The sequence below is a fragment of the Photinus pyralis genome, unplaced genomic scaffold (genome assembly GCF_008802855.1).
Source record: "Photinus pyralis isolate 1611_PpyrPB1 unplaced genomic scaffold, Ppyr1.3 Ppyr1.4_LG8, whole genome shotgun sequence".
In the NCBI taxonomy this organism is placed as follows: domain Eukaryota; kingdom Metazoa; phylum Arthropoda; class Insecta; order Coleoptera; family Lampyridae; genus Photinus; species Photinus pyralis.
The window spans coordinates 23,277,532-23,289,862 of NW_022170819.1; the positions used below are offsets into that span (position 1 = coordinate 23,277,532).

The window sequence follows — 12,331 nt, forward strand, 5'->3', positions numbered from 1 at the left end:
GAAAACATAGCTTGTTTTATGATAAAAAAGAAGATAATTTTTTGGGCTTGTAAAGTTGAACCGTTTCCAAGATCTCACGATTTCTGAAAAAAAACACCTATTTTTCAAGGGAATGAAAAATCTATTTTTTTCATCGTACAGAGGTGCGCGGGGTAGCAAAATTTTCGTAACGATTTACATTTTAATAATCAAAAATAAAAAATATTCCAATAGAAAAATGTTAAGATAAGCGGCAAAAACTGGGGGAACAGTTTTAAGATACACCGTTTTTGACAATAGGTAAATAGCTTTTTTTGCAACTAAATTAACGTATTGGATCCGCGCCAATAAAAAGTTTTTGAAATCTGTCTTCTCTCTCCTCTTTAATGTTGCTAAAATATTTTCTTTTATTTCCCAGTGCCCAACTGCGTTAATTAAAACATCTTTATTATTTCTTTTTTCTGCATTTTTACCGCAATAAAAGCAATTTGAAGTAAAATCGAATTCTTTTGCTTCCTGAACAATTTGTTTTTGTTCACTAACTCTTCTTCCGGCCTATTTTACAGCTGATGGAATTAAGCTGGGCCTGTTGATCGTTAATTTATAGGAATTATGAATAAAATCCTCACGAAGTTTATTCCAGGTTTTACATCTCAAATCATTTGCTTTGGCCGGTAAAACTAACGTTCTTATTGCAGATTTTGCAAGTTTATCAACAGGCCCAACGCAATTGCATCGCTATAAAACAGGCAGGAAGAAGAGTCAGTGAACAAAAAGAAATTGTTCAAGAATCACGAAGCAAGATAATCCGATTTTATTTCGAATTGCTTTTATTGCGGCAAAAATGCAGAAAAAAAATCATAAAGATGTTTTAACTAAAACAGTTGAGCATAAGATAACAAAAGAGGCTATTTAAGCAAACATTAAAGAAGCAAGAAGACAGATTTCGAAATAGTATATTGAAAGACAAGTGTTACAATGCGACCTATTGTAATATGACTATCTTGTGGCACGAGTGGCGACGCGAAGCGTAGCCACGAGTGTCCGCAAGATAGGAGTATTACAATAAAGCATTGTAACACGTGTTTTTCATACTATTTTTTCTATTTCGGTGCTTTAATTTAATTAAAAAAATCATTATCAGAAACTATAGGGAACATTAGAACTAACATGTTTTATGTTGGGAACACTTTTTATGCCGTTAAGTTTTAGGTTGGCAGCGTAGTAAGACTGACATTTTGAAGTTCAAACATGGAAGTACCCAACGAAGTACCTACTTGTACTAACTAGTAACTGCCAACTTAAGAGATGAGTTACCAAAAAAAAAACGACTATAATCACTGTCTTTGTACAACTGTTTTCGGCCGAAAACAGTTGTACAAAATCATCATTGTGACACCGAAATAGAAAAAAATCTTTATTACATCCAACATGTTGATTTATCTTCTTTTTTATCATAAAACAGGCTATGTTTCCTCTCCTTTTCAAACCCCTACGACATTTTTCGCAAAAATAAGAGTAAAAAACGAAAAACAGTTTTTCCGGTTTTTCTAGGGAAATTGGAGGTTATGTGAAAATAGTGCAGATACAAAAATTGCTCAATTTTTCAATCTCTATAACTTTTACATTTAACATTTTCGTCTAAAGTTAATAGTTTTACCACAATTTGCAAAACACCACTTTCCACCCCTTTCAACCCCCGTGATTTCACCCGCGGAAAAATTCAGCTGTTTTAATTATGTTTTCCCAATTTCTATTCATTTCACCTGCCTGAAAAACCCGGTTTCGCCCGGTAACTAATTTTTTTTTGTCAGAAAATATTATATAGTCTGGACTATTAAAATTTACTTCCGCTAGAAAATACACATTTTTAAATGGTCTTGCATAGTCATGGGCCAAAACGTAGCTGTACCGACCAACTATTACCACTCATCACATACAGAATGTGTCTCGCGAGAAAAGAGTCAACAACTGCAATCTTGAATCTAAAAAAGTGATGTTTCTGTAAATTCCGCTATATTAACCTAACAAAAAATACCCGGTCTTTAAACTCGAGGATAGTCTGAACCTTTTTTGTTTGACAATTTTTGCTGGATCTCTAAAAATGAAGTGCTGGGGGGTATACCAAAAGTTTCCGTAAAAAAACACCCTATATCTTCGAATCGATCACTGAACCGATTTTAACAAACTTGGGTTAGTTGAAAAGAGCTATTCTTAGGAGATTGTATTTGAAGTTTTGTTAATTTCACATGTCGCCGCTTGAGGGCTTTTTGCGACATTCCGACAGAGATGATTAATGTTCTCAAAAAATTAAATGCATTGGTTTGATTTTTTTCATGAAACAGTAGCTAAATGATGCCTAAACAAGCTCGCGAAAACGGCATCTCGATATCTTGCTTCTAACCTAAAATTTAGGCCTGTCAATAGACGACAAACTATCCTTCATCAAGCAGTAGGTATTCCGAACCCACGAAAGAAGTCACTATAGTGTTGAACTGTTGATCTTTAACAGCGCAGTTCTTCCCACACTTATAACGGGTGTCCCAAAATGCACGCGCACAATTCAAATTTCGCGCAATTTGTGGAATATTAAAGTTAAAAGAGAAGAAAATGATGACAGCTAATAGGTTAGGGCTATAAAAAATGGAGCGAAATTCGAAATAGCATAACGCCTTTTCAATGTTAATACCTATATTAAAAATAATATGGCAGCTAGAGTCGCAATTTTCCTACATAATATGGTCATTAACTGTGAAGAGATTAATTCAAAAAATTAGGGAGATTGGATCAATTAGTGATCTTAAAGAAGACTTGCATTTCCGTTCATACAAAGCGCAACTGACTCAGGAACTGAACCGAAGAAAGTTCGTTGATTGCATTATAGCACAGACAACATATACTATGTAATATGTTGTCTGTGATTATAGTTATGGAACATTAACAAAGTCGATGCTGATTTTTCAAACAAAATCATTGTTAGTGATGAAGCGCATACGTATTCATTGATGGCTTCGAAAATCGCCAAAATTGTCGCATTTGATGTTCAGAGAATCCACGAGTCTTTGTTGAGAGAAAAATATCACTGTTTGGCGCAGCTTTTGAGTTGGAGATATTATCGAACCATTCTTTTTTAGAAAATGCGGATGGTCAATAATAACGGTTCAGGCGCGGATCTAGGGGGGGTCACAGGGGGCCGGTGGCCCCCCCCCCCCGTCCAGCCCCCGTCCATATAAAAAATTTACATCATTTTCCCCGATTGGGGGTTTGGCATGGACAACCTTTTACCCTAACGCGGCGTACAATTTTCGCGCATGAACGTTCGTGCGCGGAAATTTGTTTAAGTGAGTAGCGGCTAATACTTATCTTCTGAATTATAATTCGTCAGACTGGCTCTGGCAACATTGTAAGCGTAACAATCGAGAGTTCGACTGACATGACAACAGCATATTTCACGTCTTCCTTTGAGTGTGTAGTGCGCAACTCCCCATCCACTTAGGTACTTGACTGGCTTACTGAAGAGTACAGTTACTTTTCGCCTTGCGATTTTCGAAAGCCGGCCATGATAGTGTTATACAGCTATTTGGACTGATTCCAGTCAATTTACAAAATGTTGACAATCAAACTATAGTTGAAGCCGCTAAGTTTTATGAAGATGACCTGCCTGGTTCCCTATTAGAGCTGTCTGGAGAATTAGAACTGTGGAAAATGAAATGGGCGAATGAAAATGAATCAAGAAAACCTTCTTCTGTTCTGGAAGCGTACACAAACGCATCCAGTTCTTTTTTCCCCAATATATTCAAACCTTATTCCACATACTTGCTGTTTTACCAGTGACAACTTGTACGGCTGAAAGGTCTTTTTCTTCATTACGACTGATTAAAACTTACTTGCGATCGACCATGCAGGAAAATCGCTTAAATGGGTTAGCATTATTATATATTCATAAAGATATTGCTATAAATGCTGAAGAAATATTGGCTGACTTTGCAAAACGTCGACTTCAGTTACAATATTTGTAAATAGAACGTTTGTTGTATTGTGTTTATAAAATAATCTTATTCGCTATTTTTTGTTCTTCTACTCTCTATAAATAAAAAAATTAACTTAGCGTTTATTTTTTAATTTTGAAAATCCACATAAGCACCGCCCCCCCCCCCCCTCGAAAAATATATCTAGATCCGCCACTGTAACGGTTAATAGTGCTCGCTGTCGCGACATGATGGCCAGTTTTTGGTATGTAGGTACCTAAATTGCAAAATATGGATGTGGATGATATGTGGTTTCAACAGAACGGGGCGACACCTCCACAACGACCCATGCATTATAAGAAGAAATTGAGCACTGTATCAAGGAAATTCAGTCACATCTTTGAATATAAAATGTATATCAAACGGTTATGGAAAATTTCATCAGAGTTCATATGTGCCAGTAAAGCCGTGGAGACACTGATATATGCTATGCCATACAACCCTATCGTGTGTAGTTTATGAATCTTTTAAAAATCGCCATTAATAGGTAACGAGATACGAAGAATCGCATACGACTTTCAGTAGGGGAATTTTTTGACAGTTCGCATTGGGAAACACGATTTCCGGCTCTACTCAATAGCACAAGTTTCTTCTAAACTCTAATAGAAAGTGAAAAATTGTATTCGTATCTACCTATATGCATTTAAAACACAGACAGTTAGTAAAATGCCTCATTTTTCATATAACTACAAACAGCAGATTTTCTTTCGGAATTTTTCAAAATTCAATTTTTTTGCTATAAGACCCGAAGTTTTCTTCTAACTGCGTTTTTCTTGCACAAGCGTTGCAAGTGCCGTTTTGTAACTCAGTCAGAACTTTGAATATTATCTTCAAAGATCAGAGTCAGAGTCAAACCGTTTGGTCGAAATTTTATATTCAAAGGTCGAACACAAAATATATGATCAAAGATCACAGTATAGACATCTATTGTCTCACTCTGTATAGTTCACCTCGGCTACACAGAATGCCATTATAAGGGGTGTGAGTATTTGAACAATAAGCTGCTAGATTGCAGCACTGGAAAAATAAAGATATCTATAATATTTTAGTGAATTTCTTAGAAAAGTTTAAATAAATAGGAGCGTGTTGAGTATTTAATCCTCTCTTTGAAATTCATTAACGACAAATTTTTATAACGCATAAGATTACATAATAAAGACGCGGCAATTTTAAACTATGGAGCATTCAACGCTAAGGTAGCAATTTGGGTATGCTTTAAGTAGTTTGGTTAGAAAACATTTTTGTTTTGCAGAAAAGGCATGCTACTAGGAATTGGAAATCCTCTCCTAGATGTATCGGCAAATGTAGAAAAAGATGTACTGGATAAATACGACATGATACCGAATAATGCAATTTTAGCTGCAGACATTCACAAACCGCTGTGCGGGGAACTTATACAGAAGTACAGTGCGCAGTTTATTGCCGGAGGAAGCGTACAAAACTCGCTGCGTGTGGCCCAGTGGATTCTCGACGAGCCCAACGTCACAACATTCTTCGGATGTGTCGGTGACGACGAATATGCGAAAATTTTAGAGAAATACGCACGTTCTAATGGAGTCAATGTGAAATATCAATGTAACAAAAATGAACCGACCGGAACTTGTGCAGTTTTAATTACGGATAAGCATAGGTCGCTGTGTGCCGATTTGGGTGCCGCAAATACGTTTACGATTGACCATATCAGAAATCCCGAAAACTGGAGTTGTATCGAAAATGCGAATATGTACTATATTTCGGTAGGTATTTATTAAGGTTGCTATGTTGATAATAGTAGGAGCGTTATCGCTTTGTTATGATAACTAGCATTTCATTATGTATACTTTTGAGATCTCGTTCATTTCAAGGTTCAAAGGTCAGGGATTAATTATCATTGGTAATGCAAATGTTATGGCTTCCTCCAACTTTTCTTAGTCCATCTGCTTTGTTTGGAAAAGAAAGGTACATAGACCAGTACACTACAAATGTGGTTTATAAAAGAAAATAGAAGTATCAAGTAATTAAAGGCACACTAGTAGGAATCGATGTAATGTTAAATGGAATTTGTCACAAGATTGCGCCAGTTTCTCATGAATGTGGTGATTACACTTTGATCTAAATCATCCACGCCGTACATTCACTGCGCATGCGAAAAGAAACTATATTTGACTGCCTTTCAACTGTTCAGGAATTCGAACCCATTTCAGCCAAGTTGAACATTTATAGGGTTAAAGTTATCTTTTTTTTTTTAAAAGCAAACAAAAATGCTTAAGACCCGCAGTGTACTCAATGTCATGGACGATTTAGACAAATATGGTGGCTACAACGAGGCTTCTATCTCATTGGGTGGCTACTACGCACATGTTACCAACTTAAGCAGCTTGAATTTATTCTGGGTTTAAGGGGTAAGGAAAACCGAAATGTGAGGTTATTAGGTTAATACAAATTCAAAGTTCAAAATATTTTTAACTTTTTGATAAAAGAATATTCATAACACCATCTGAGACAACTACATGATGATATATGTATTTCGTGCTATTACAAAAGAAAATAGAACATTAAATCACTAAATATATACGGGGTGTCAATTTTAAATAATAATAATAATTTATTACCCAACAGCCAATGCCAATTACATAATGAATATTTAAGTTAAATAATATAGTTTGTAGGGTTGAAGTTCTTGGCTAATTTGCCATAAATCTCTCAATGTCAACATATAGTTTTTTTTTGTTAATTATTAAATTCTTGTTAAATTGTCTTTAAGAATATTGACTTTATTGGTACCACTGGAAAGCATTTTTTAGTAGCTTTCCAACGATGTATCACAAGTATAGGGTTGCCATTTAGAATTTTTGATGAGGGGGGTCAAGGGGTGGTGGGGGGGTTGTCACTCATAACGTCATTCTGGTTCCCCCTCAATACTACCGAAACGGTTTTGCGCGATTTTCAATATCCTCTTTAGTTTGGAAAATATGGCAAGTTTTAAAATTGACACCCTGTATATTACATGTTATAGCAAAATATTGTCTCGTCGCAAGTAATAACTTGGAAAATGACTCTAATTTCGCATGTAATTAATTGAATGGATCACTCACTAGTAGGCGGGGGACACTGTGTGACCCAAAGGCACAATCTTCAAATGAGTATAACTTTTGTTTGAAAAGTGATTTTTAAAAACTGTTCGAAAATTTTGTTCCTTAACTCATCAAGTATGTACACAACGAATTTCGTGGAATTCTCTCCATTTTCGTTGTCCGACCAAAGAATTGCGGGGGAATTTTTTTTCGAATTTTCAAAAACTAGTTTCATATTCGCGATTTTCATGTTCAAAAACCCTCAGATATCAAATTTCGTCGAAATTAGAATTTTTTTCGTACCCCCAGTTAGGGGTGCGCCCTTTCGTGGTAGGAATTTTGAAAAAAAAATTTCAAAATCGGAAAGGGCATACCCGAAAACCAAAGACGTGCCACCGTTTATTCTAACTCTTATGGTAAAAAATTAAAGAAGAAATGCCTTTTTTGGAGGTGGCTCCCAAACAAAACACGTTGGATCCTCGGTTTATTTGGAAAAAGTGCTTGTTTTGATCCCCTTTTACCACCCAAATTTGTTTATACATACTTATATGTAACACCCTGTATAGTATGAGTTTAGAGGGGCCCCTGCAGATGGTCTTTCTATACTAGTCCGGTATTTGCCTTACGAATTAGGAAATTTTAATTCAGAGTAGCCGGCAGAATGTTGGAAATGGATCTAAGGAAATTCCCCACTTTACCACAGATGAAAAATTCTTACCTCGACCCTGGTTCGAACCCCCGACTCTGGCTATGTAACCCAATGCTCTACCACTTTCTTGTACTTAATTTATCACATACGCTTCACTATCTTGTACTTAATTTATCACATACGCTTCACTATGAAAGAAAGCGTTACATCCACTTTTGCTACTTTGCACAGGTGACTAATCTTTGATCGACTTGATGGCGGCTGGTGGCGCCCCGCTGTCTCTCCAGATTTCTAGAATATTCGCTACAATATCTTTAAGTTGCTTCAATCTGTGGTGCCAATCATCCAAACGCTAGTGTCATTTCCTGTTGAGGTCGATAGTGGGACCCCAAACCAATCAGTGGGATAGTTATTACACTGTTTTCACAGAAAGAACATTGTAGTAAAGGGGTCTCGAGGACCTACGGCCGGGGCCCCGTTGGCAAAGGTACGTTGGTACGTCCACAGAGAATGCCTGAATGGACCCAGACCTAAAATCATAACTCTAGCTAAAATAGTCTCATATATTCTTCTTATCAAAATAATAATGTGGGAGTACTGGGAGTCCATTGCGCTACTCTTCCAAAATTTCGATCTCCACGAAAATTGGTATCTTTTCTAATAAGAAAACAGCGAAACCAAAATTCATTTTTGAAAATTCGAATAAAAAATTCTAACTAATTCTGGATCGGGTAATAAATGGCGCAAATTTTATGAAAGTTGTAAAGCATGTACAGGGTGAGTCAACGATTGCGCGGAATAACTTAATGCTTTCTGCTGCTGCTTAAATGCTGATTTTTCGATATAGTGCTTTTGTATTATGATATGGTTGAATATTCTCCACATTTTAAAAATGGTTGGAATTATACAGGGTGCACCCACAAAGTGGGGCGCCATAATGGTACATTTTTTTAAATCGAACCCCCTGTATTTGAATGCATTTATGAATTCTACGCGTAATTGTACGTCTTTTTTATTATATGGTTAATGTCCGAAAAACTAGTAGTTTTAAAGATAATTCGATTTTTAAGAAAAATTGGGACTATTAAAAGGACGGAACTTGCGACTTTATCTAAGTTTTTGGGTGTGCTTTTTCTAATTCTGCGAAACGATTTCCAAAAATCCCACCCTATGATGATGCACTGCCAAATGGAAGTGTGGACATTTCTGATCCCGACTAAATTTGATTTTTTAAACATTAAGGTAACGTCCAAAATTATTAACCAACTAGTCATCTTTGAAAGTTTTGAAGAGTGACCGGCACATTATGAGGGAGTCTCACCTTAAACTGTGCCTGAAAAGCTGCAATTTCTTCCCCATTTAAATCCTCTCTCTTCTCTGTCTCCACTATTTTCCTAGATTGCAATGCTTGACACTCCACTATAGTGACTCGATTTTTTTTATGCTAGTATAGGTAATAGTACTGTATACTGTAAGTTACATGGCAAAAATTTAGTTACAAAATTTAAGTGTACAACATTCCTAACCACATTATTTTTAGGGTTTCTTCTTAACAGTAAGTCCTCCTACCGCTTTAGAAGTGGCCAATTACGCTTTAAGTAAAAACCGTCCATTTATAATGAATCTTAGCGCTCCTTTTATTTCTGAATTTTTCGCAGAACCTTTAATGGAACTACTTCCATTTATCGACATATTGTTGGGAAACGAATCTGTAAGTACTAACGTCTCGTTAACATTAAAACTTCATCCGTTCAGTTTAGGAGGCGGAAATGTTTGCGAGCGTACAAAATTTCGGGACCAAAGACTTAAAGAAGATAGCGTTGAAGGTGTGCGAGTTACCAAAGAAAAATCCGAATCGTTCCAGAGTGTGTATTATAACTCAGGGACCCGATGCCGTAATTTTGGCACAGAACGGAACAATCACGGAGTTTCCGGTCGAGCATGTACCCGAAGACAAAGTTGTGGATACCAACGGCGCGGGTGATGCTTTCGTGGGTGGATTTCTTGGACAGTTAACTATGGGTAAACCTCTTGATGTTTGCATTAAGTGTGGTATATGGACTGCAAGAGAAATTATCCAAAAATCCGGATGTACTTTCGAAGGCAAAGCAAATTTTAATGTTTGACAATTGCAGTAGAATTTATTTGTCAATTGTATCAAATGCACTTAATATTTCTATATTGGTGGTTAAAATAGGATGTAACGGCGAATAATTTTGGTTCTGTGATCATGTTATAATTATACCATTTTACCTACACGCATAGCTGTAATTGATGTTATTTATTTAACGCTTAAACCACCATTACTTTTACAACTATAGAATTAGTGCATCTTACCAGTACTTATATTTTTATACACTTCCATTGTTACTTCAAAATTTAATTAAAATTTTATTTGTCGTTAGTATAGTTCTTTTGTTATCATATATAATTTGCTAAAAACGTCGGTCTTTTTTTATCTGTCGTAATAGTGTTGTCAGTTAAACATGTCAAAGAGGGGGTCAAGAGAGCATTCTTTCAAGGATCCAAAATGTTTCAGTTGGTAGCCATGTCTGCAAATGTCGCAAACTGTATGCTTAGGGTTGCCGCATGGCGGGGATTGTCCCGGAATTAGCTGCACTGTCCAGATCCCGGTTTTTCATATATAAATCCCGGACAAAAATTACGCATCGTTGTGACCAAAAATCAAAATTTACACTTGCCCAAACCCCCACCGCTACGTGTCTGGCCATTAAACTCGTTGCGCATGTTTTAAAGAATCGATTATACACTGAGCTGTTATGTGTTGGGACGTGAGACATAATCAGGAAGAGAATTGAATAAAATGCAGAATTTGGTGTGCAAGAAAATAATAATAATACACTTTATTATTACCCAAATACAAATAATACATTTTTTTTTTAATTGAAGATAAGAACAAATAAAACATATTACGCACACAAAAGGCGATACCGAGAAAACCTTTTGTGGATAAAAAACCTGCAGGCATAACCCACACAAATACACGAAATGAATCGACTACAACAAATGCAAAAAATAAATACACAAATCAAGCATCTCAAATTGTACAATAAAAATCAGGTAATCTAAACAAATTCATAAGTACACTACACATCATATAAACTGGAAAATATGATAAATATCAATTTAGTACAGAAACACATGTACGATCCATTGAGATAAAAAAACTCTTAAAACGATAGATTGCATGCACATAAAAAAACAGCAGTGTATTATCGCACAAACAAATCACTAAAATAAGAGGATTCCTCTTTTTCGTACAGCTAACATACGCACACTCCGGCAGTGGGCCACGAACTGCATACGGTACTCCCTCCAAGTAATAGTTAAATCGAAACGTACACACACTGATAATAAACTTGTAATGAATACATAAATAAAACAATATAAAAATGTACAGAAACAACAAACATGAGTCAGATTCGCTACACAAAACAAACGTTGGAATGCGCCCATATCAGATGTTATGCAAAATGTAAATAATAACAAATTGTGATATGAAATTCCAAGATTAATAGTTAGTAGATACAAGAAAGAAGAAAATGGTTACTACCTGCAAATACACTTTTCAAACAAAATAAACGCTACTCAACCTCTGCTCGGATTCGAATGCCGTTAACCGATTCTAGCTTTCTCCTCAGCTTCGTTGCGAAAAATCCCTGTTACCCGCATCTGCGCAGAACGGCCAAAGTCAAAGATTTCATGGTTGTTGTATACACAGAGTAATTTTCTTATTCAATGCTTTTATTCATTATGAAGGTTTTCCCCTTTTGGAACATTGTTAAGATGGTATCTGGGAGATCCCCGTGTTACGGATCGAAGGGGGCCTCTTAATAGACGGTCTGATCAAGTGCCATTTTTGTGGAGTATATTTTAAAGACAGTTTCGACGTTGCCACTTTGCTTTCGTAAGAGAACGCTGGGTAGGGCCAAAAAGTGACATTCCTATCTGCTCGTGTTACTTCAACTTATAGGCAAAACCAAATGTTATTATAACGACACCGGTAGGTATATCTCAAATCAACAAGGTGTTGTTACTTGATAATTGACTTCAATTTCGATTATGTATGGCAGTCCACCAATCGGCAGCAGAACGGTTAAAGACGCCATGGGAACGCGTGCTCCGAACATGTCTCAACCTAACGAAGCCAATGACATTCACACCAGTCTCGGAAATACAAAAATTCAAGTTGGATTAAATTAAAACTAAAGCAAGCCATTTACTTACTTCCTGCTTGACAATCCAAAACTAGACAAATTACTTTCTGTGTGGTACCATTGCAACCGGCAGCCGCATTGGGATCTCTGTTATGAAATCTACTACCAGGGAAGAAAATCAAGCGCTACATATTTATTGACCAGTTAAAGCCCTTCTCAGGAAACAACTTACCAAGAATGCGGAGAACCAATCAACGACGGTCATACTAAAACACAATGGAAGTGTTCGCTTTTTTGAAATACCAATTCAACTTTCCAACCAGCACCAACGGCGAGTTACACCAGTACGACTACTGGCGACTCGCCACTGACTGACTCACCAATGGACAACTCGCCACCGCGATAAGTCGCTAATGTGACAACTCGCTAACAGATGACTCGCCA

General features: G+C 36.5%; 1 protein-coding gene across 1 annotated transcript; it reads left to right on the forward strand.

Moving 5' to 3' along the window:
- The first annotated feature begins 5,058 nt into the window (after positions 1 to 5,058).
- On the forward strand, positions 5,059 to 9,965 carry LOC116178642 (adenosine kinase). The gene is made up of 4 exons (XM_031498204.1): positions 5,059 to 5,203; positions 5,260 to 5,743; positions 9,250 to 9,420; positions 9,470 to 9,965. Exons 1-4 carry the CDS (start codon positions 5,184 to 5,186, stop codon positions 9,833 to 9,835), a joined length of 1,041 nt encoding a protein of 346 aa, XP_031354064.1. The 5' UTR covers positions 5,059 to 5,183; the 3' UTR covers positions 9,836 to 9,965.
- Positions 9,966 to 12,331: the final 2,366 nt, after the last annotated feature.

Bases quoted from the DNA above. Each gene is read 5' to 3' on its own strand.
- LOC116178642 (XM_031498204.1), top strand. From the start codon at position 5,184: ATGGAGCATTCAACGCTAAG. The intron at 5,204-5,259 runs GTAGCAATTTGG...TTTGTTTTGCAG, and splicing joins ATGGAGCATTCAACGCTAAG to AAAAGGCATGCTACTAGGAA. The intron at 5,744-9,249 runs GTAGGTATTTAT...CATTATTTTTAG, and splicing joins CGAATATGTACTATATTTCG to GGTTTCTTCTTAACAGTAAG.